The sequence below is a fragment of the Gymnoscopelus braueri genome (genome assembly GCF_963280865.1).
Source record: "Gymnoscopelus braueri genome assembly, contig: SCAFFOLD_99, whole genome shotgun sequence".
Classification (NCBI taxonomy): domain Eukaryota; kingdom Metazoa; phylum Chordata; class Actinopteri; order Myctophiformes; family Myctophidae; genus Gymnoscopelus; species Gymnoscopelus braueri.
Window position 1 is genome coordinate 97,244 of NW_027660693.1, and position 24,936 is coordinate 122,179.

Here is a 24,936-nt window from a genome sequence, read left to right on the forward strand (position 1 = left end):
AGCATCCACCTTTTTCTCTAATAACACTTGACTGTTGCTGTTGAACTTGTCTTTACATTGTTCTAAGTTTTACTTAATTCTTCTCAATCTAAAATGACAAAAGTACATATAAATCTAGGAGCTCATGTAATATCTCTCTCTCTCTCTCTCTCTCTCTCTCTCTCTCTCTCTCTCTCTTAAAGGTTGTCTCATTTGAGGAGATCTTTCCTGTCCAGAATGCAGAGTTTACACACAACATTTTGAATTGGTGAGTTCTGAATACAATCCATGCAACTCTGTTTTATATTTTATTTAAAAAAAACAAAATTGCGGTTAATTGGCGGATTGTGTTCGTTTCTTTTTGTTTTTTGGTGACTTTATTTCGGTTGTAGAGTTAGGATTAGGGTTAGGTTAGGGTTATGTTATTTAATTCTTATTTTTGCTTGATTTTACTTTATTTGTTCTACTTTATATTTTATTTTAGGCCAGATAGGTTTACTGTTTAAATAACATTGCAACAGTAATAATAGTGAGTTCTAAATATATATAAAACAAAACGAAAAATATAATTTGTGTTAGTTGTATTTTGATTATTGCTTGTCAAACGTTTTAGCTAGCCTATTTAATCTGATTGTTAATTAGCTCTGCATGGTTGCTGCTTTTGCATCCTGATTAGTTACTAGACCAATTTAAAATGGTAGATGTTTTTCGTTTGTAATAATCCATGCTAATTATTATTGAACCATTGTAGATGTTCATATTTCACGAATATACATAGGAACCTATTCTTTACTATTGCTCCATTTATAGGTCACGTCAGTAGCTCCATTTTACGGCGACCTCGTCACAGTCCATGTTTAATATCATAGCGCTCACTTGTCGATCAAATGATCTACACATTGCCTACATGCATACGATTATTTGTTACACTTAATATACAGCTTCACACTCCACAGAGAAACACGCAAAACCAGCCACCAACAACTGTCTGCTACGGGCAGTGTTGCCAGGTTCTATGAGAGAAACAAACAACCAGGTCTAGGAAAACAAGCCCAAAAGAAGCGACTATGGGCCACATGAGCTCTTTAAACCTACTGTATACATCGGCTATTTGAAAATAGTAGATCTACAAGCTCACAACGCGTCACGAATCACGATGCGACGTGTTGTAGCAGCGGTGCTACAAGTGCTAGCACTGACAGCAGCACTATGGACCGACATTAACACTCTTTTCAGCAGACTGCTGCTGGGCAAACATCTTTGTTATTTTTAAACATTTCCCCGCATCAGCCTCCAGACATTTTCGGTTTTTAGCTCGTACTTTCTTCGCATCAGCCTTTACTTTTTTGTTTAGTTTTCTCTCCATTTCACCTGCCAGTAGAATCCACCTGCTTGCATTCTATTGACGTATTCCCGCCCGGCTTTTTTTTTAAGTGGTTTACGTCAAATGTACGGAGCAAACCACTTGAGCGGGGGTCGGGGGAAAAAATATGACTATGACTTCCTGCAGACCATTTCTTAATAATCATAAGAAATGGAATCCATGAAACATACTTGACTATAGACATGCAGTATATACATAGGATGGGGGCAGGTTTAGAAACTTGAGTATCTTTGGTACTTGCATTCAGGGTGTCTTTGAGTGAACACTTCACAGTTTAAAACAAAACTAATCTACAAGCTATAATAGGCTAGTACCTAAATTATGCTACCACTGCGCCATCCATCCAGCTAATCCTAAAGTTCTTATTCATATTAAAAAAGGAAATGAGAAAAATGCTGCAATTAATTCACATTTAGCCTTTTTTAAAAGTGAAGCTCACAACGTGTCTTCTATTTTAACTATTTGAAACCGGGCTTAAATTGTTAATTCATAAATACACGTTTTCCCTTTTCACTACTGGCTTATACTGTTCCTAACATTAAACAATGACCCAAATGGGTCATGATAGTGCAAATTACACTGTGCAAAGATCTAAAGTGCTCAAACATCATGAATAAGGGTTACAATACATTTGCAAACATATAGTAAGTAACAGAGGATCTCTCTGTTACACTGTAATCATTGCTATAGTTTTTGTTCAGGAACAGGAGTCTCCATGTCTCTCTGCTCTTTAGTAAACACAATCTGAGCACCTGCAAAATTATAAATCAATACTGTAGTTCTATTATTTTATGTCCATCACTATTACACTGGAGTACCATTGCCTGTTGTCTTGGAAGATACAGTTCACAGTTTAAACATTGAGCTATTAATTCACATAGAAAGTGTTTATGGAAGTGAAATGTTGATTCGTAAAGCTTGTTCCAAAATAGCTGATCTACAAGTTCACAACACGTCGCAGTTGTGAGCCTGAGGATTAGCTGTTTTCCTGAAAAAACAAGATGGTACTGTAACAGTAACCTAAAATCAAAATTACTTGAGTAAAAGTTATTATTCATATAAAAAAAGGAAATCATAAAATATGGCGCTATTAATTCACATTTTAGCTCTTATGAAAGTGAAGTAGATTTATATAGATCTACACACATCAGCTCACAACATGTCTTCTATTTTCATTATTTGAAACAGGACTTAAGTGGTTAATTCATAATGCACTTTTACCCTTCCTAGAAATGTAGTATTAAAGAGTCAAAAGTACAATATCTGTCTTTGAAACGTAGTGGAATGACAGTTATAAATATACCAAATACTTGTGTAAGTCCTAAAATTTAAATTACTTGAGTAAAAGCTTGAGGCTGTCTTGGAGATAATAGTCAAAGCAGAATAGCCGATCTACAAGCTCACAACGTGGCACGCTGGATTTTTCCATGATTTTTCCAGGGTGGGATGTCTGCTGTATGAACACAAGTACACAGTTAGTATAAATGTCACTTTTGTTTTGTTGTTGTCTGTCACCAGAACCATTAGAAGAAGCAGCCAGGAAGAATGGGGAACCCGCTATCAGTCACAGGGAGGACACATCAAATGGTATGTTTATTTATACAATAAACTAATTTAAGATCAGAGTTCAGTATTTCATTACATTGTAGACATTCACTGTAAGAACGAAGACATTAGTATTGTTTTTTAATTCAAAGAAACCAGTCCTTAATAGGATACTCTATTGTATCTGACGTTTTAATTTATATGTGCATTTGCACACATGCACGCTCATAGCAGTCCAGCCTCATCTAATGCGGCTGGACTCCCATCTAATGCAAAGTTCTACATTCATACAGTAACAGTATTTAAACTATGAGGGGCTTATCCACAGAGAACGCCTTTTGAGCTGAGGAGCACTTTCCATATCATGACCATAGTGCTCACACACACACACACACACACACACACACACACACACACACACACACACACACACACACACACACACACACACACACACACACACACACACACACACACACACACACACACACACACACACACACACACACGCCCCGTCCCCTCTGTGTTCCTATTGGCAGGTCTTTAAACAGCCATAACTCCAGTTCCCAGCATGCTAAACTTCCCAAACTTAGCAGGTGCTCTTAGACGGCCAAAAGGGAAAGGTTGTAATTGCTTAAGCCCCGCCCCCTCTGTGTTCCTGTTGAGCAGCCTTGAAATGAATGGACAGGGATTTAACATTGTTCCTCTAGTTCATATAACTTTATGAAATTAACTCATTGTACGTTTATCTACCAATTACACCTCCTATCTGATAGATCTCCCTCGCACAGGGTTGTCAAGCAACCAACTTTAGCGGACACGACTCAAACAAGTGCTTTTTCAGATTTATTGATGTTGTCTAAAACACACAACTCACTCACACATCTACACTCTACACTCTATTTGTTAGGTTGTAAACCTGCAAACAAACACAGAAAACAATACAACAACAATTACTGACATGAAATATAATACACACAAACTGTAACATATCAGGAATAAATAAGAAAACGTCGTGTAAACACGCTCATGTTTATACACAACGTTGGTCGGTCGGCTGCTTGCAAACGAATGTCGCAGTTACAACAACATCGGAACTAAAGCCGGAAGTCGTCACACAGACGCATGCGCAGTCCACATCGTTACTGCTGTATATATTGTCAAACTACTAACTTATCCCTCTGAAAATTACACAGTAAACATATAAATCACTCAGTCACTTAGACAACACTTTCCTCATGCAGATACACACGCTAATCCGCCTAAATAAAGAAACTAAATGAAATAAACTTCCGCGAAACCGGAAGTGACGTCGCATTACCCGTAAATCACACAGTCCTGCGCTCAATACTAACACCCACTGGGTGGCGCTAGAACCCTACATAAGCAGGTAATATTCATGCAACAATTGTAATAATAATAATAATAATACTTGGAAGTGTACTGGAAAGTTCTACACTCATCAAAGGCACCACTCACTTCACACTGGGTGTGATTTAAAAAAAAAATCTTGTGCATTATTGTGTATTATGTTGTGCTTTGTTATTATTGTTTTTATATTAGCACAAATAGCTTCACTGAAACAATGTAAACATGGACTGTCTTCATTCTCTGTGGACAAGGCCCCTAATGCTGCTTTCACTGACCTACATGTGCCTATATATATATATATATATATATATATATATATATATATATATATATATATATATATATATATATATATATATGTATTAAATAATTAATCCTAATATGTTTTAGAAACATTGCATGTATAATTGTACATTAATATGTATTTGCTAATGTATATAAAGCATGGTTAAGCTTGTGTTCAGTCTGTTCATAACGAACACATGAAGAGAATGAAGCTGAGATGTTATCATCCTCTGTTTGTACCAGGACTCAACCATTGAGCCACTTGAGAAACACATCTTGAAAACTCTGGATAAGCTGGTATACTTGGAGTTCGAGGCATTCAAGTTACATTTGCGGCACCCTGATGTCCTTGAAGGCCTGGCTCCGATCTCAAAGAGACCCCCGAATGTGGAGGGCAAGAGGACCATCGCTCATCTGATGGTGAGGCGCTACTCCAGTGATGCAGCTCAGAGGATCGTGGTGAATGTTCTGAAGAAGATCCACAGGAATGATCTAGTGGACAAGTTTCCAGACACATCCCAAGGTAGGTGAAGAGAGGCTGCATACAGTAGGTTTACATGATAAACCTACTGAAACTATGTTGTAATTGGATATGAACAGCAGGTGCAATTCATTAATATCCATCACACACACACACACACACACACACACACACACACACACACACACACACACACACACACACACACACACACACACACACACACACACACACACACACACACACACACACACACACACACACACGTACGTGCATAATCAATGTAATTTAATGTAATTACTGCCAGGTAATAGCAGGTTTATTATACAAGTCTGTTGTCTTTTCTGACACAATAGTTGTAACATCAGAGCAGCATGAAGCTACAGACGCTGACCCACCAACAACTTCTACAACGAGGGGAGTCTCTACAACTGAAGGTGAATAGATGTGTTCAATAAACTGATTCAACTGTCTGGTCGGTTTACACTATTTACCTGTAGTCTGTAGAAACACACAGCCAGTGTTGGGCAATAACATGTAACTTAGTAATATATTACCGTTAATATAATTACTTTACCCATGCAGTAACAAGTAGTGTAATATATTATAGCAGCTAAAACAGTAATATTATTACACATTACTGATCCAAGTAATGCTGCTTTACTCATTAAAATGAATGTGATTTGTTTTAGTTTCTGACCGAGATAAAAGCGTTCTCTCTTCTCTGTATCATTGTCTCCGCCAGGCCGAAAGGCATGGCGAGAGAGTATGTTTTCGCCCCTGTCCGTCCGTCCGTCCGTCCGTCCGTCCTGTCTGTGTGTTACCACCAAATCTCCGGCACCGTTGGCCCGGTCGCTGCGAAACTGTGCACACACACTCCCTGGTAGATCTGTTCTTTTTAAGCATGCGCCATCACGCAAAGTTATGATTCATACTATACAGTATGTGCAGGTCTGTGTTCCTCCGTATGTGGCTCTTTTATTATTGTGAGCGGCAGTGGCTCAGGAGGTAGAGCGGCCGTCTTGGAATCCGAATGTATGCGTGTGCGTGTGCGTATGTGTGTGTGTGTGTGTGTGTGTGTGTGTGTGTGTGTGTGTGTGTGTGTGTGTGTGTGTGTGTGTGTGTGTGTGTGTGTGTGTGTGTGTGTGTGCATGTGTGTGAATGTCTGAATGTATGTCTGAATGTGTGTGTGAATAAGTGAATGTGAAGTACATTGTATTGTAAAGTGCTTTGGAGAAAAGCACTTTATAAATGCAGTCCATTTATCATTATTGCTTTTTAGAAGGAATGATAAGTAATTAGTAACATATTACTTATCTAATAGAGTAATATTGCCCAACACCGCACACAGTGTATACAAATGGAACTACTTTAATATCAATACACCTTATATCATGAGATGTTGGTCCTCCACTCACACTTAATGAAATGAAAGACTGTTTATTGTTTTTATAATCTGAAATGTCTAATATTTTGATGTACGTTGTTGGTAAACCATTATTATCATAGTTTAATAATTAATTAGACAGAGGTGACATTCATATTTCTGTTATAGCTGCTGGAACTTGCTTTGACATGAGGGGGAGGCGGGGCCTAGCGTTGACATGAGGGGGAGGCAGGGCCTTGCTTTGACATGGGGGAGGCGGGGCCTTTGAGTTATTTGCAGAGCCCTCTGTAACTAATGTAGTGAGTGTAGGAGTCAGATCATCTGGCTCACAGACGCAACCATTTTTTCGAACAGTGAATAATAGTGGTTATTGTGGTGATTTACAAACATAGGCAGTTTCATTTCATCCATGGTCCTTTTCAATCACTGGAAGGGAAATTGAGGGGAAATGTGAAAGCTAAATAAAAATGTATACATAAAAATGGTACATGCATCTGAGGTGACAGAACACCTCCTACATTTCCTGTAGCGCAGCAGGCAGGCTCTTGAGTCAAGCTCCGGTACAAATGAAGCCCTGAGCATCCAGACGTTATTATAGTTTGTCTCAGATTTTTTACTCATTTCAGTGCCTGGTTATCTTTCCTGCTACTGTACATTTCTCTCAAATAAAATCATTCTAATGTCAAGATAATTACTGGGAGGTAATATCAGGTTTCTTATGTATGTTCTCTTTTCTGACACAATAGTTGTAACAACAGACCAGCATGAAGCTACAGACACTGACCCACCAAATTCAAGATCAACGTCAACAAGTACAAAAGTCTCTACAGCTGAAGGTGAGATGACACTATGAATAGATGTATTCAATAAACCACTTGAACCCCAGAATCCATATTCTAAGGCGAATATTAGCCTAGAATAGCAGTGGCCCTCGCATCTAGAGTTCAGGTTGCTACGAGGCCCTCACATCTAGAGCTCAGGTCACTACGTGGCCCTCACATCTAGAGTTCAGGTCTCTATGAGGCCCTCAGATCTAGAGTTCAGGTCACTACTTGGCCCTCATATCTAGAGTTCAGGTCACTATGTGAGGTGTGAGAACACCTTCTAGATTTACCCGGAACGCAGCACGCAGGTTATGGAGTCGAGCTCCGGCACAAATCAAGCCCTGAGCACCCAGACGTTATTATAGTTTGGTTCAGACGTTTTACTCATTTGAGTGCCTGGTCATCTTTCCTGCTACTGTAAATTGCTAAAACTCAAATAATATCAATCTAATGTCAGGATAATTACTGGGAGGTAATAGCAGATTTCTTATGTCTGTTGTCTTTTCTTACACAATAGTTGTAACATCAGACCAGCATGAAGCTACAGACGCTGACCCACCAAGTTCAACGTCAACAAGTACAAGAGTCTCTACAGCTGAAGGTGAGATGACATTATGAATAGATGTATTCAATAAACCACTTGAACCCCAGAATCCATTTTCTAGGGGAACATTAGCCAAAAATAGCAGCGGCCCTCACATCTAGAGTTCATGTAGCTAGGTGGCCCTCACATCTAGAGTTCAGGCTGCTACGTGGCCCTCAAATCTAGAGTTCAAGCTGCTACGTGGCCCTCACATCTAGAGTTCAGGCTGCTACACGGCCCTCACATCTAGAGTTCAGGTCACTACGTGGCCCTCACATCTAGAGTTCAGGCCTTTATGTAGCCCTCACATTTAGAGTTCAGGTCACTACGTGGCCCTCATATAGAGTTCAAGCTGCTGAGTGGCCCTCACATCTAGAGTTCAGGCTGCTGCGTGGCCCTCAAATCTAGAGTTCAGGCTGAAACGTGTTCCTCACATCTAGAGTTCAGGTCGCTACGTGGCCCTCATATCTAGAGTTCAGGCTGCTACGTGGCCCTCACATCTAGAGTTCAGGTCGCTACGTGGCCCTAACATCTAGAGTTCAGGCTGCTACGTGGCCCTCACATCTAGAGTTCAGGTCGCTACGTGGCCCTCACATCTAGAGTTCAGGCTGCTACGTGGCCCTCACATCTAGAGTTCAGGTCGCTACGTGGCCCTCACATCTAGAGTTCAGGCTGCTACGTGGCCCTCACATCTAGAGTTCAGGCTGCTACGTGGCCCTCACATCTAGAGTTCAGGCTGATATATGGCCCTAACATCTAGAGTTCAGGATGTTACGTTGGGGTGAGAGAACACCTTCTAGATTGCCTGGAGCGCAGCAAGCAGGTTCTGGAGTCGAGCTCCGGCAAAAATTAAGCACCTCCTAGATTTCCCGGAGCGCAACAGAGATAAAGTCACTACGTGGCTCTCACATCTAGAGTTCAAGCTTCTAGATGGTCCAAACACCTAGAGTTCAGGCTGATATGTGTTCCTAACATCTAGAGTTCAGAACGTTACGTGGCCCTCACATCTAGAATTCAGGCTGCTACGTGCTCCTCACATCTAGTGTTTGAGCTGCTACGTGGCCCTCATATCTAGAGTTCAGGTTGCTACGTGGCCCTCACATCTAGAGTTCAGTTCACTATCTGGCCCTCACATCTAGAGTCCAGGTCACTACGTGGCCCTCACATCTAGAGTTCAGGTTGCTACGCGACCCTCACATCTAGAGTTCAGGTTGCTACGCGACCCTCACATCTAGAGTTCAGGTTGCTACGTGGCCCTCACATCTAGAGTTCAGGTCACTGCGTGAGGTGACAGAACACCTCCTAGATTTCCCGGAGCGCAGCAGGCAGGTTCTGGAGTCGAGCTCCGGCACAAATTAAGCCCTGAGCACCTAGAGATAATATAGTTTACATATAAAAAAAGGAATTAAAAAAAATCCAAAAAGGTAGCACATCCAAAAAAATTCAATTAAATGGAGGACAAATTACTCACATTTCCACTTTTTTTATTGGCACACCAATAAATTGAACGCGTAAGCGTTCAATTTATCCAATTTCTTTGGATGTGCTACCTTTTTGGAATTTTTTTAATTCCTTTTTTTATATGTATACTGAGTTTGGGTCTAGCACTCCACTGAGAACCCATTGTTGATGCGCAACCTCTTTTTCTTATTTAGATAATATAGTTTGTTTCAGACTTTTTACTCATTTGAGTGCCTGGTTATCTTTCCTGCTACTGTAAATTGCTAAAACACAAATAATATCGAATAATGAAAATTGGCTATGATGCCATAATGTCACTGCAGAGGCACAGACGCACCTCCAGTTTTCGCTCCGCGGGTATTAATTCATAATACTGTCGGCTAGGCTACTGTATATTGATCACATGAACACCACACACAATAGCCTAATACATCTTACCATATGATGAGAAAACTAGTTTATGAAAGCTGTGTCCAGAAGATCCATTCCCCATTCCGACAGTGATATATTAATCCAAAATTAACTAATTTAATCAATAAGTAATCAATAAGCTCTGGTCCATAATCGGATAGCAGCGTTCCACTTGTATGCCCTGGATTTCAACATCATCTTTTTACCTCGGTAAACATGAGCAATGTTCAGTAGAAAAGGCTTATAAAATATCCTTTCCAGGTTATTATAGTCTATTATTTGCTGGCGGGGTTAAACCTTGTAAACATTACACATTACGTTCAGCTGATCCATCGAGCAATAGTGGGACTCGCTTCCAGACAGATCAGAATGATGTTCAAGTTGTCTGTCAGTGTCAAGGCAATGCGGCCGACATCTGTAAGTTTGGACGAGAAGTTAAAGGAGCATTTCACCCCTGGAAGAAACTGCAATCACTCAATGTTAATAGTATTTGTAGTAGATAACAGTAGAACAATTTAGAATGTGCACCCTATGGCCAGAAAAATAATGAAATATGTGTGTTTGACTAGGATTTGACTGGAACGCTGCAATACTACAATGACCATAATGCTTTGGTGCACTGCACCTCCTTGTGGGGGAGTGGAGGCTGCCTGTGGGCGTGATCTTCAATGACAACACACAACATGTGTGCCAGTGTTCAGTGTTGCCATGTCTGCTTATTATAAGCGGCTTCTTTCTAAAATGTAGTTGATATTTGGGCTTGTATCCTTCCAAATGTTTTGATTGTTGTTTAAACCAGTAGTTCTCAAACATGTTCATGTATTTTTCCACGGACCCCCATCTGAAATTATAATTTGTGCCAAATATGTGTTGTTAAAACGATAAAAAAATACTCCACATTTTGCACTTTTTTCCCCTCAAGATTTTTTGGAAAATAGCAGATCTACAAGCTCACAATGGGTAACATCGCAACGTGTTGTGAGCTTGTAGATCAGCATTTTTTCAAATATATAATATCCCATGTCTAGGTTTAAAGTGCTCTTGGCTTAGTTATCTTCTTTTGGGCTTGTTTTCATAGACCTGGTTTCTTATTTCTTTCACAATATCTGGCAACACTGGAAGTCAAAAGCGTCCATCTCATCCTTCATGTTCAAGGATTCGTTAGTGATGTCACATCACTGACAAATCCTTGGTATCTTTAGCCGTTCTACTTCCGTGTAGTAGCGACATAACTGTCGAATCCTTGATATTATGATCCTAGCCTTTCACAGTGTTTGTTTACCGTCGCGTCGCTCCACGTTGTATTTGGATTCTTTCACGCTTGCGCTTATGAAACACTACACAGGATTATTATTTCATGTCAACATTCAAGTACAACTATCAGAAGATAACTCAGGTAAAGTAATGCCTCACTCTGCAAGGGGGGTTGCCCGCTGGCCGCAGCTAATGGGAGTGGCCGAGTGGGGAAAGAAGGTTGAACAAAGTGTTACGGGGGCTGTCTTTGGAGCTGGTCTGACTGAGACGCGCCGAGACATGTAGTGCGGAAAGGAATGAGACCTAGCTCTCGTGACGTAAATAACGTCACGAAGACGCGAAGATTACGCAAAGATTACTAGATATCTAAAAATACAGATTTTACACACAAAAAAAAACAGGATCTTGTTTCTTGAGTCCTAAACTTCATTAAAAGACCGAAAACTGCTTCCAGGGGTGAAATGCTCCTTTAACTCCTGCAGCACCGGTTGCCAGATTTTGTGAGAGAAATAAGCAACCAGGTCTATGAAAATAAGCCCAAAAGAACTGTAAACCATATGCCATATGAGAACTGTAAACCTATATATACTGTATACATTGAAATGATATACTGTATACATTGGAGATAGCCGATCTACAATCCAATCTACAAGCTCACAGCGCTTCGTGATGCGATGCGTTGTGAGCTTGTAGATCTGCTATTTTCAAAACAAATTGAAATAAAATGTGGAATATTTGGAAGATTTTTTAAACATTCTATCAACACAAATCTGGTAAGGGGCTCCAGCTGGCACAAAACATTTTCAGATGGGGGTTATAGGGGTAAATTAGCCTACATATTAACTTGGGGGTCCATGACATAAAAATATTTGAGAACCACTGGTTAAAATAATTGAACAATTGTGAAGCAAGCCCAAATAATGAACTACACTTTAGAAACAAGCCCAAAAAACTGCACCCCACAGCTACCAATATTTACAACCAACTTTACAGAAAAATACGCCCAAATTTGCTTATAATAAGCGGACATGGCAACACTGTTCAGCACGGTGACGTTGAAGTTGGATGCTGTTGGATGCAGCCTTCCAGATTAATCATGTCCTACACCTGGTCATACGCACATCTCAGGGATATACAAACCCCTTTGAGAATTGCAGGTCAGTTTGTGCTTACTGAAAATACGACCTCCTTTATGAACTTCATTTAAGCACAAACTGACTTGCAATTCACAAAGGGGTGTAGATGCCTCAAACGTGCGGATCAGTGTATATTATGACGGCTGCCAGCTGGTCGTAAAACGTCAAGCGCGTTCCCGAGAAGTTAATTTGCATTGTTCCACTCCCCTTTTCACACCATAAAAGGCAACAGGAAATGAAAATCCAACTTCAACTTCACCGTACCGAGCAGTGTTGCCATGTCCGCTTATTATAAGGGAATTTGGGCTTATTTTTCTGTGAAGTTGCTTGTTAATATTGGTAGTTGCGGGGTGCAGTTTTTTGGGCTTGTTTCTAAAGTGTAGTTGCTTATTTGGGCTTGCTTCACAATTGTTCAATTATTTTAACTGGTGATTCTCAAATATTTATGTCATGGACCCCCAAATTAATGTAGGCTAATTTGTCCCTATAACTCCCATCTGAAAATGTTTTGTGCCAGCTGGAGCCCCGTAGTAGATTTCTGTTGTTAGAATGTTTTAGAAATCTTCCAAATATTCCACATTTTATTTCAAGATTTAAAAAATAAATAGCAGATCTACAAGCTCACAACGCGTCGCGAGCTTGATGAGACTAAATAAGTTTACAGCTAACCCCACCACCAGATAATAAACTATAAACATGGAAAGGATTATATAAGCCTTTTCTACTGAACATTGCTCACCTTGACCGAGTTAAAAAGATGATGTTGACATCCAGGGCATAGCTACAAGTGGAACGCTGCTATCCGATTATGGACTAGAGCTTATTGATTACTTATTGATTAAATTAGTTCATTTTGGAATAATATATCACTGTCCAACGTCGGAATGGGGAATGGCTCTCCTGGACACAGCTTTCATCCACTAGTTTCCTCATCAGATGGTAAATATTAGGCTATTGTGTGTGGTGTTCATGTGATCAATATACAGTAGCCTACAGTAGGCTATTATAAATGAATACCGTGCAGATACTGGAGGTGCGTCTGAGCCTCTGCAGTGACATTAAGGCATCATAGACTATTTTCATTATTATGGATAAAATAAAAGATTGGCTGAGATGGCACGCTTGGGCGACACTAGCCTCGATCTCCAGGCTTTTGTTTTCGTTCTCGTTTTGCTCAAAAATAAGAGCCTGGACCAGCCTGTTGACGTTCCTGGCATAGGAAGTGTTTCATTTCCCCAACCAACCAGAGTGCAGTGGGCGTCGCTCCAAATGTTGTGAAGTCAGGGCTCTCAATGCTGCACATTGGGGGAGGAGGAGGGGCGCGGGGCGGGGCGGGGGCTGATGGACAGATCGGTGAACCAATGGGCACGGCCAGTGATGAGCTGTGGATTTTTGAACTAGGGGGGCTATATTTTCTGACGTCACGTGCACGCGCACGTGCACGCATGTGCACATAGTCAATCAGCTCAGTGCTAGTTGAAATACTGTATTCAACATGTGATTTTTAATGTAATTATATCTTATTATTTAGTTGCATTGTTAATTTGTTGGTTTTATTTTTGTTTCAATTAATTAATTATTTTATTTTCCTTTTAGTTTTATATAAAAGGCTATTGTTTAAACTTTAAAGTGTTAAAGACCGCAGCTGACGGTGACGGTGCATGCTCGCGCGTGCATGTGGAGCTCCCAGCCCCGCAGCCCAGCCAGAACTAAGGGGTCGCCGACCCCCCATAGCACCCCCTACAGCTCATCCCTGCACGGCCATTTTTAGGGGGGGGGGGGCGAAAATAAATGAAAATAAAAGTCTACTGGGAAATCAAACTTTTAATTATTAAGAGTAGCCTACGACTCCACGTGTTGTCTTGATTTTTTATACTGAGATAAAAAATATTTATACATGTCGACGCATAATCTGTAGTAACAGACACCCGTGCAACAGAATGTTGCAAGTTCGCTGAGGTTAAACTTGCATGGATAATGGATTACTTTCTTGACTTCCACAACTGGCTTCTGCTGTCTAGAGATGTCCAAAGTATTTAGCAGACAAACTAATGTGATACCGAAGAACCTTTTCCTAAAACTCAGAATAAAGGTAGAGTAAAACCAGCCATGAAAGGTTTTATATTGAATGAATGAAGGTAGAGTAAAACCAGCCATGAAAGGTTTTATATTGAATGAATGAAGGTAGAGTAAAACCAGCCATGAAAGGTTTTATATTGAATGAATGAAGGTAGAGTAAAACCAGCCATGAAAGGTTTTATATTGAACTAGCCATGAAACATGGCTAGTATTGACCAGTGGTGTAAAGTAAATGAGTACATTTACTCAAGTACTGTACTTAAGTACAATTTTGAGGTATTTGTACTTCACTTGAGTATTTCCAATACTTTAAATTCTACTCCACTACATCTCAGATCCAAATATTGTACTTTTACTCCACTACAATTCTTTTAAAACTTTAGTTACTAGTTACTTTGTAGATTTAGATTACTACAAAACATACATTAACCACTTCAGCCCTATATACAATTTGGCCATTTGAAAATAGCAGATGTACAAGCTCACAACGTGTCGCGATGCGAGATCATGCGACGCATTGTGAGCTTGTAGATCTGCTATTTTCAAAAGGTTTTTATACATTTGAAAACTTGTGAAATGGGACATTCTGTAATTTGCATAATGAGTATTTGAACGCCGACGCCATTGCTGATAGCAGAACGTTTTCGATTTCACACAAGGAATCAATGACAGTCTGAGACCATATTGGAGTACATTGCAGAGCTCCCTAGGTTAACAGAGCATTGTCAGTTTGGGGAGGGGCTATCGGACGCTCTGAGAGACAGATTTGTGTGTGGGATGCACGATAAAGGCATCCAGAAACGTCTCCTGACTGAAGACAAACTAACACTAGCTGGTAAATTGGAAATAGCCATATCAATGGAAACGGCAACAAAGGATGCAAGTGAGTTACAAGGCAAACACAATGAAGCAAGATCAGTGCACAAGTTCCAAACAAACCAACGCAATGAGAAAACACAGCCCTGCTTCAGACACATACAGAAAATGTGTAAATAAGGTGCAGTGATAGACAAGGGAAGAGAACAGGAAAGAGCAGCCAAAAGTGCATGAAGTAACAGAGACAGACTCAGAGGATTCAAATGAAGAGAATTTGTCCTGTCTTGATTTATAGTCCACAGAAGATGATGACAATGAAGTCATATGGCTGACACCTAAAGTTAATGGAGTGCCATTCAAAATGGAACTGGATACTGGATCTGCACTGTCTCTCATATCCTTACAAGACTACAAGGAGCATTTCCCTAAACTGAAACTGAAACACACCAGTGTGAGACTGAAAACATACACAGGTGAGCGGATCACTCCACTGGGAAAACTGAAGGTGAAAGTGACATATGAGGGCCAAAGCGGTAACCTTGAGTTGTATGTACTTAAGTATGGAGCCGTGCCATTTTTCGGACGACAGTGGTTGAGGCACATCCGTCTGAACTGGCATGATATAAAGGCCATGCAAATCGCCACCAAGGAGGAAAATCTGTGTGCAGACGTGCAACTGACACGGATAATGGATAAACATGCTCAAGTGTTCAGAGAGGGCATCGGTACCCTAAAACACATCAAGGCACGGATTGAGCTTGAGAACAATGCAACGCCAACATTTCACAAAGCTCGTCCTGTCCCATATGCCTTACGCCCTAAAGTGGAAGCCGAGCTCCAACAACTAGTGGACAAAGGAATATTATCCAAGGTGGATTGGGCTGAATGGGCAACGCCTATAGTACCTGTGGGCAAAAAGACAACTGACAAAGTAAGGATTTGAGGGGATTTTAAAGTGACATTGAATCCTGTAATACATGCAGAGCAGTACCCACTCCCACGTATAGATGATATTTTTGCATCTTTGTCACACGGTGAGCGTTTCTCAAAGATTGACCTTGCACAGGCCTATCTACAAATGGAAATGGAAGAGTCTTCACGGAAATATTTGACCATAAATACGGGCCTGTACCAGTATATTAGACTAGTGTTTTGCATTACTAGTGCCCCAGCGATTTGGCAGCGGGCCATGGACCAGGTGTTGCAAGGAATACCAAGCACTCAGTGTTACCTAGATGACATTATTGTGACTGGCCCAGATACTACCACTCATTTGGCAAACCTAGAGGCTGTTCTAACAAGGCTGGAGGAGTATGGCCTGAGAGCTAATAAGAAGAAATGTGAGTTCTTCCAAGCCTCCATTGAGTACTGTGGACACAAAATTGACAGACAGGGCCTTCACAAGATCAAATTTCTAGGTTTAATTAACTACTACCATTGCTTCTTGCCAAATCTCTCAACTGTGTTACAGCCACTGAATGCACTGCTGCAAAAGGACACCAAATGGAGGTGGACCAAGGAGTGTGCACAGGCGTTCACAGCAGCAAAGCAACTGATAACCTCCAATGAAGTGTTGACACACTATGACCCATGCCTTCCTCTGCGCCTGGCTTGCGATGTGTCACCATATGGCATAGGGGCTGTATTATCACATAGGATGCCTGATGGCTCAGAGAGACCAATTGCTTTTGCTTCTCGGTCCTTAACATCTGCTGAATGCAATTATGCACAAATTGACAGAGAAGCTTTGAGCTTGGTATGGGGTGTGAAAAAGTGTAATCAGTACCTCTATGGACAACATTTCACTTTGATTACTGATCACCAGCCCCTAGTATACATCTTTAGTCCCCGAAAAGGTGTTCCCGCCATGGCAGTGGCACGCATACAGAGATGGGCTTTATGCTTAGGAACGCACACGTACACAATTGAATATAAAAGTACTAAGCTCCATGGAAATGCTGATGGACTGTCCCGGCTTCCACAAGTGAAGTCTGAAAAAGCTACTGATCCTGCTGTAGTGCTACACATGTCACAGATAGAACCTCTGCCTGTTACTAGCGCACAGGTACAAAGAGAGACAAGAAATTACCCTGTCCTAGCTAAGGTCTATGATTTGACAGTGAATGGATGGTCAGCACACAGGGATGCCCAGCTTCTGGAGTACGCCAAACAACATCAAATCTCTGTGTGCCAAGGTTGCATTATGTGGGGGTCCCGCGTTGTTGTACCTCCAAAGCTACGTTCGAGAGTTCTTGCATCATTGCATGAAGGACACCTTGGTGTAGTTAAAATGAAAAGCCTTGCCAGAAGTTATGTATGGTGGCCTGGCATGGATAGCCAAATTGAAGACCTTGCCAAGTCATGTACAGGTTGTCAACAGACCCAGCGACAACCCCAGCCAGCACCTGTCCACACATGGGAATGGCCCTCCACCCCTAGCAACACATACATGTCGATTATGCTGGGCCGTTTTTGGATCACATGTTTTGTATTGTTGTCGACGCCCATTCAAAGTGGCCCGAAATCTTTATAGTTAAGAAAACTACTGCTGCTAAGACAGTAAACCTCCTGCGAATGCTTTTTGCTCGTGCAGGCTTGCCCCTGCAACTGGTGAGTGACAATGCCAGCTTGTTCATGGGGCAGGAGTTTCAATGTTTCCTCAAGAGCAATGGCATTAAACATATCACGTCGACCCCTCACCACCCAGCCACAAATGGGTTGGCAGAACGTTTTATTCAAACTTTCAAACAGTCAATGAAAGCAAGTAGTAAGGAGGAAGTGCTGCAACAGAAGGTAGCCAACTTTCTTCTGGCCAACAGGAACACTGCACATGCCATCACAGGACAGACACCTGCAATGCTGTTCCTAGGAAGACCCTTGAGGTCACGCTTAGATTTGCTAAAACCAGACATTCGCAAACACGTTCAAGAAAAACAGTGTTCTCCCAGTCAGCTGCAAAGGAAGATGAGAACCTTTGACGTCGGACAGAAATTCCTGGCCAGAGACTATCGCAGTCCCACCCAGAAATAGAAGTCTGGTGAGATACTGTCACAGACAGGACCCTTGTCGGTGTGGAGCCCAACTTGATCTGGCGCCGACACGTCGACCAACTTCTAGATGCATCCACCAGAGAAGTCACCACGGAGCCAGCGAGTTCAGATACTCCTCAGGACGCAGATGACACCTTCATGCCACCAGCTTGTGGCACTGTTCACAATGACACTCAAATTCCAGAGACTGTGGACATTACTCTTCAGAGCGTGGCTGACCCTGTATCCCCAGTATGCCACTACCCTGAAAGAAACCGTAGACCCCCTCAGAGTTTTGAGTTATAGTTAACACTGATATGGACAACAAGACCCTGGAACTTTAGCACGCACACACACACACACACACACACACACACACACACACACACACACACACACACACACACACACACACACACACACACACACACACACACACACACACACACACACACACACACACACACACACACATTATTGGGCCCATTGTCAAAGAAAAGAAACAAAATCAAAGTCAAGTTTCTGTATTCTGTATCACATTCATAACTGTTTGTTATGGGGCCTTAATTTCTGTTTGGTTGAGATTGGCTTAGAGTACATACAAATTAGAAGGGACGAATTGTTATGTATTTGAGTCTTGGCACTACTGTTATATTGGCAGCTCACTGTTCCTTTAAGAGAGGTTGTTACGTCATCATTAGCGGACCGTGTCTGTAGTACAAGCGCGCTGAATAAGTAAACAATGTATACACTCTCTAACCTTGTTTCAGTCGTTATTATGCTGTTTATGTAAGTGGACAAACATAACAGTGACCACCCCCCCATTTTGCCCTGGATTGTCAACAGTAAAGCCTGTATTTCTCCGAACATGTACAAATGCTAAATATAAGGTGTTTACCCGCTTGCCCCAAATGTTAGCTAGGGGTCCGGTGTGTTTGTGTAATGTATTAATCCATATTTGTCAATAAAGAAGTGTTTTAATCCAGTCTATGGCCGATTCTGTCGAAATTTCCTAATCGGCAGTAGTGAGGGAGCGCATCAGGTGAAAGCCGGAATTACACTCAATTAGGCCTGTCCCCGACTAAGGATTTGTCTAGTCGAATCAGTTTGGCGACTAATTGCCAATAGTCGACTCCAACCACCCCCCCCCCCCCCTTTCCCGTTTTTTTTTTTTGCGACTTTGGCTTATTAAAAGAAAAAGGTGAAATACCCATTTAAACAGTATGTCTTCTTGACGTGACATAAGGATGTATTTTTTTAATAGATAACTCATATCTCATAATTCTCATTCATTATTTAAGGTTTGCATTAAGTTAGTTGACCTTATGAGGCAATCAGAGGCATTTAAGCTAGGGTTTACAGTTGTGGTATCTTTAGGTATGGCCTTGGAGAGGAATAGTGGCTGTAAAATGAGTCAGGCAGTCAGGCAAAAGTGGGTAATATTAAAGATAGGGTTTATTGAAGATAAGTTTACATGGTCAGTGTTCTGTCCTCAATGTGCGTGTTGACACAAATAGACAGACAGCTAACAATTGACTTGAAGTGATGGTCAGAGGCAGAGTAAAGTTTTGAGGGTTTTTACTTCTCCAAACCGATGACAAGGCAAATTTTGTAAAACTGAAATGACATAACAAAGGATGGCACTGATTAAACAATGCTCAGTTGTAAAAGGCATACATTCAATAAAATAAAACATTACAATAAGGCCACAAGCAATGTGTTTGTACCACACAGTAGACTGCATTACTCAAAAATGACATGAAATGACTTAAGTAGAATGTAAATAGCTTGTAAATCTCTGTAAATAACGTTTTAACCTATTTATACAGCACTGCACATTACTGTGATATGAATTGGAAAACATGAATTGAACCATGAAATACAATAATGAAATATTCTTTCCTTATGAATTGCTAAGAACCATAACACACACACATGAATTGACATGTCAGAATGCTTCTCTAGTGCTTGCATAAAGCTAATGTTAACCAACAGTGAGACTAGCATAACCAATGTACAGGTAAATGGAAACTAGCTGTAGCTTAGCATAAACAAACAAACATGATGCAACATTAGCAGACCTCTTGCATTGAGGAAATTAAGAAAACCACATGGCTACAAATGCAAATACACATCAGTAATCATTGCAACTAATGTACTCACAGATGATACTTTTCAAAGCACATAAGAAAGGGTGAAGGTACACTGTAGCTGAGCAGCTGCTCTGTGACCGCATGTCATGGTGTCTCACTTGAGAATGGAACGATACATAATATTACCCTATTGTCCACTAGAGGGCGCCAAAACACAAAGTTCAGTTCTGAAAGGAACATGACACTCCTCGCCTGGTATTGTTTTTAAATACCACTAAACATTGAAACAAATGAAAATTACTCTGAGTCCAGTTTCTTGATTGTCATAAGGAGCACTGTCTCAAGACAGAGCTTTTGACCAGGGCGAAAGAGCGTTGAAAGGTACTGTTGCATCAGTCTATTCTAGTAGACGTTGGCGAGATGATGTACCCGTCTCCACCGCTGGCGGTGGAAACCTCCGCCGTCGAATGTTCCTGGAGGAGGCAAGGGGGCACACAACTTGTGTGTCAGGAGTATAGCAGGTGACATGAGAAAGGGGGTGTCCTGGGTCTCATAAGTGAGGTGTGAGGGACCGTGTAATGAGTGGGGAGTTAAATGGGGAGTTGGAGATGCTGTCCTAACGGTAGACAGATACTCTGGCTGGTCGGTAACCTTTCTGGAGAGCTGCAGGAGATTCTTGTCTGCAGGTGGTGGGAGAGTTGGGTGGAAGAGATGATCAGAAGGCTGCGTGGTGTTGCCAGCCGGTCTTCTCTGTGTCGAGGCATAATCCTGAGAGCTTGTCTTAGACAAAGGGTTGTTGCAGACTGAAGTTGACTTTTTGAGAAACGGTGTGGGAGTTGTAGGCGGTAGTCCAAGGAATGACTCAGTGTCGTTTTGAAGGGCAGACGCAGAGTGTGGCAAGGGGCTACAGAGAGGCTGAACATGGGCAGTCATGTTTGGAGGGGTGACTGATTGAGTGGACAGTGATCCAGATGTGCTGCAGACTGTTGTGACCGTTGGTTCCACATTGCTACTGACTGGGTTGACTGTTAAGCCCGCTGTGTAGCTTCGCTGGCTGGAAGTCATGCTGGTCGACGAGGCGTCTGCCTGTTGTCTGTCTGCTGTGGAGCTGAAGGTCTTGTCCTTGACTTGTGCTTTGGCACTGAACGTCTCCTTGTCTTGAAGCTGATTTGAGCATGGAGTTAAGAAGGATGGACACCCGTTTTCTTGTACATTAGTGTGGAAAGAGGTGACAACTGTTGGCCTGTGAGATGAACCCGTGCAAACGTCGCCTATTACGACCCATCCCAGGTCTAATCGTTGGGCGTAGGGGGCGCTGTGAGGACCATTGCGTTGCTCTCTGACTTTATGTACTTGGAGGATGTCACGTCCCAGGAGGAGGAGTATCTGGGCCTCTGGATCCAGGTGTGGTATTTTGTGCGCTATGGGTTTTAGGTGAGTGTGATGCTGTGCGGCCCCTGGGGTTGGAATGTCCTGGCATGAGATTGCACTCGATGAGTGTGGGGAGCATCACACGTGCCGCTCCATCCAATGATTCCACTGTGAACCCTGTAGCTCTTCTCCCGGATGTCTCCGTAACCCCAGAACATGTGCGGAGAGTGTATGGAGAGGCTGTCCCAGTGAGTTTGAAAAGGTCGAATAATTCTGACCTGGCCATTGACCTGTTGCTCTGGTCATCCAGAATAACGTAAACCTTTGTTGCTTTGTCTGGGTGAGCCTTGGGATAGATCTTCACCAGGCAAACTTTAGAACAAGACCTGGCGCCATGGCCTCCGCTATAGACTTTGGTGCATGCCGTGGCGACTGTTGGTGGATTTGTCTCTCCATCACTCTCCCCGCCATTCTCTGTAGGGCCTTCTGCGTTCCAAGGCGGTGGTCCAGGGTGCAGTGCTGCAACGTGTCTGTCGCTGTTGCATTCCCTGCATTTCACCTCTGTTTTACAGTCTTTCGCCATATGAGTGGTAGAGGCACAACACCTAAAGCAGACCCCATTCTCTTTGAGGAAGGTGATGCGCTCTTCATGTGGCATGATCCGGAAACCCCTACACTTTTTCAGAGGATGACACTTCTTATGTATGGGGCACTCTCTGTTTATGTCTGACTCAAGAGCAGAGTAGTTGGTTGCGACCTCTGCCTTGTAATTGGAGACATAGCTTTTGACATTCCCCGATCTACTGACTGCTTCTGGCTTTGATGAGCCTGTAGAGGGTCTGTAGGAGCAGCTTGGACCTGAAGAGGTGGTTGAGGGGGCGAAACTTGGGTCATTTCTTCTGCATGCCTCACTGCAGACAAAGTTTGTGAAATACCCAAATGGGGGAAATTGGACATGGTGCATCTCCTTATACTGTGAGCCTTGAGTCATCCACTTTTCCTGCAGGTTGTAGGGCAATTTGTCTAAGATGGGCTGGATACCCCTGGCGGAGTCTAGACATGAAAGCCCAGTCAGGTAGCCATCCCTTTTAGCTGAATGCAGCTCACTGAGCAAATCTCCCAGTTCCCTGAGCTTTTGTGGGTCCTTTTGATTGATTTTAGGCATCTTCTCCAGTCGCTCAAAGAGAGCCCTTTCAATCACCTCAGAGGCGCCATAACACTCTTCAAGGCGATCCCAGGCCATTCCTAGCCCAGCGGCAGGGTCGTTTACATGCACAGAACGGATTCTCATTACATGTTCAGAAGACTCGCTCCCCAGCCATTTAGATAAGAGATCGAGCTCTTCACTCGCTGTTAAGTCCAGTCCTCCTGTGGCATTAATGAATGAGGACTTCCACGCCCAATAGTTTTCTGGGTGATCGTTGAACTTGATGAGCCCTGTGTTCACGAGCTCACGACGTACCAGGTACCTGGCAATGTCACTCAGGCCAGACCTATCATCCATAGGTGTGTGATGAGAAGCATGTGAATCAGGGAAAGGGCCCTGAGCAGAAGAAGGATGCTTCTGTGTTTGCTTGAAGCCCCTAGATTGGTTCACATCTGTAGGTAAGTGATATGTATGATGGGAGGTGCGAGGATCAGGGAAGGACTGCTTCACATCTGGGGGCATGTTGCTCGTGGTGACCTGTTGGTGAGCTGCAGGCGTTGACATGTTCAGCTGTTGTGCCACATGAACACCATTGCTGTCACGAGCAACTCCGTAGTTGACATGTTGTCTCTGTCTGCTTAAAGATGTAGAGTCTTGTTCTCTTTTTGGTTGTGGGTCTACATTAGGCTGAATGAGAGGCAGTAGTGATGGCGTGTATGGTTGGAGCTGTGGGGGTCCCTTCTCACCAGGAGGCTGCTGAAGATGTTCTGTGCTACTATGAGCCAGCTGAGAGTGATGTGCGACATAATCTTGTGTCCGTTGTCTGGCAGTTTGAGTTGTGTCTTCCATGTCCCTCTTACTGCCCTCTCCATTTTCAGCGTCCGCTGCCGCCTCTAGAACCTCAGCCTCTGCAACAGCTACTGCGACGTCTCTTTCACACTGTAGTGATGATAACTGAGCAGCTATACGAGCCTTTTTGAGTTTTGCTTGTGCCTCTTTGAGTTTTATGTCAGCCTCTTTGAGTTTTATGTCAGCTGATGTTTGTGCCTCATTGACGTTTATGTCAGCTGATGCTTGTGCTTCTTGATACTTTAATTCGTTCTCTCTCTGAACGAAGGCAGCACGCGCTTTGGCTCCTTCAGCTTTAGCACGCGCCCTGGCTGCTACTGCACTGGTAGTAGAGCCTTTACTTCCACTGGAAGTGATGGACTTTCCTTCAACATCATCTGTAATAGATGATGGTTTTTCAGCTGCCTGCCCGTTAGCTGACATGATGAAAGTCTCTCTAGGGTGGTTGTGAGGTGATGATGCAGATCAGAGCGGTGCTTTAGTATCCTGTTTTCCCTTTGATGCAGCGTGCCCGCTGTGAAGACATCTTTTTACTGTTCTGTCCTCAATGTGCGTGTTGACACAAATAGACAGACAGCTAACAATTGACTTGAAGTGATGGTCAGAGGCAGAGTAAAGTTTTGAGGGTTTTTACTTCTCCAAACCGATGACAAGGCAAATTTTGTAAAACTGAAATGACATAACAAAGGATGGCACTGATTAAACAATGCTCAGTTGTAAAAGGCATACATTCAATAAAATAAAACATTACAATAAGGCCACAAGCAATGTGTTTGTACCACACAGTAGACTGCATTACTCAAAAATGACATGAAATGACTTTACTGTAAGTAGAATGTAAATAGCTTGTAAATCTCTGTAAATAACGTTTTAACCTATTTATACAGCACTGCACATTACTGTGATATGAATTGGAAAACATGAATTGAACCATGAAATACAATAATGAAATATTCTTTCCTTATGAATTGCTAAGAACCATAACACACACACATGAATTGACATGTCAGAATGCTTCTCTAGTGCTTGCATAAAGCTAATGTTAACCAACAGTGAGACTAGCATAACCAATGTACAGGTAAATGGAAACTAGCTGTAGCTTAGCATAAACAAACAAACATGATGCAACATTAGCAGACCTCTTGCATTGAGGAAATTAAGAAAACCACATGGCTACAAATGCAAATACACATCAGTAATCATTGCAACTAATGTACTCACAGATGATACTTTTCAAAGCACATAAGAAAGGGTGAAGGTACACTGTAGCTGAGCAGCTGCTCTGTGACCGCATGTCATGGTGTCTCACTTGAGAATGGAACGATACATAATATTACCCTATTGTCCACTAGAGGGCGCCAAAACACAAAGTTCAGTTCTGAAAGGAACATGACAGTCAGTCTAACAGGCTGTTTCTCTCTCTAGTACATCGTAGGAAGGTTCTCGTGGTA

General features: G+C 42.2%; 1 protein-coding gene across 1 annotated transcript in view; it reads left to right on the forward strand.

Annotated features, from left to right (window-relative positions):
- Positions 1-2,876: 2,876 nt before the first annotated feature.
- LOC308081301 (NACHT, LRR and PYD domains-containing protein 3-like) overlaps positions 2,877-24,936 on the forward strand; it is a gene marked incomplete at its 3' end in the record, with an annotated part of 54,051 nt that continues 31,991 nt past the window's right edge. Inside the window, exons 1-4 of the mRNA XM_080457684.1 lie at positions 2,877-2,950; positions 4,808-5,087; positions 5,402-5,482; positions 7,774-7,857. Of these exons, the coding sequence (XP_080313810.1) occupies positions 2,909-2,950; positions 4,808-5,087; positions 5,402-5,482; positions 7,774-7,857 (487 nt within the window). The 5' untranslated portion in view covers positions 2,877-2,908. The remainder of the gene's footprint in view (positions 2,951-4,807; positions 5,088-5,401; positions 5,483-7,773; positions 7,858-24,936) is intronic.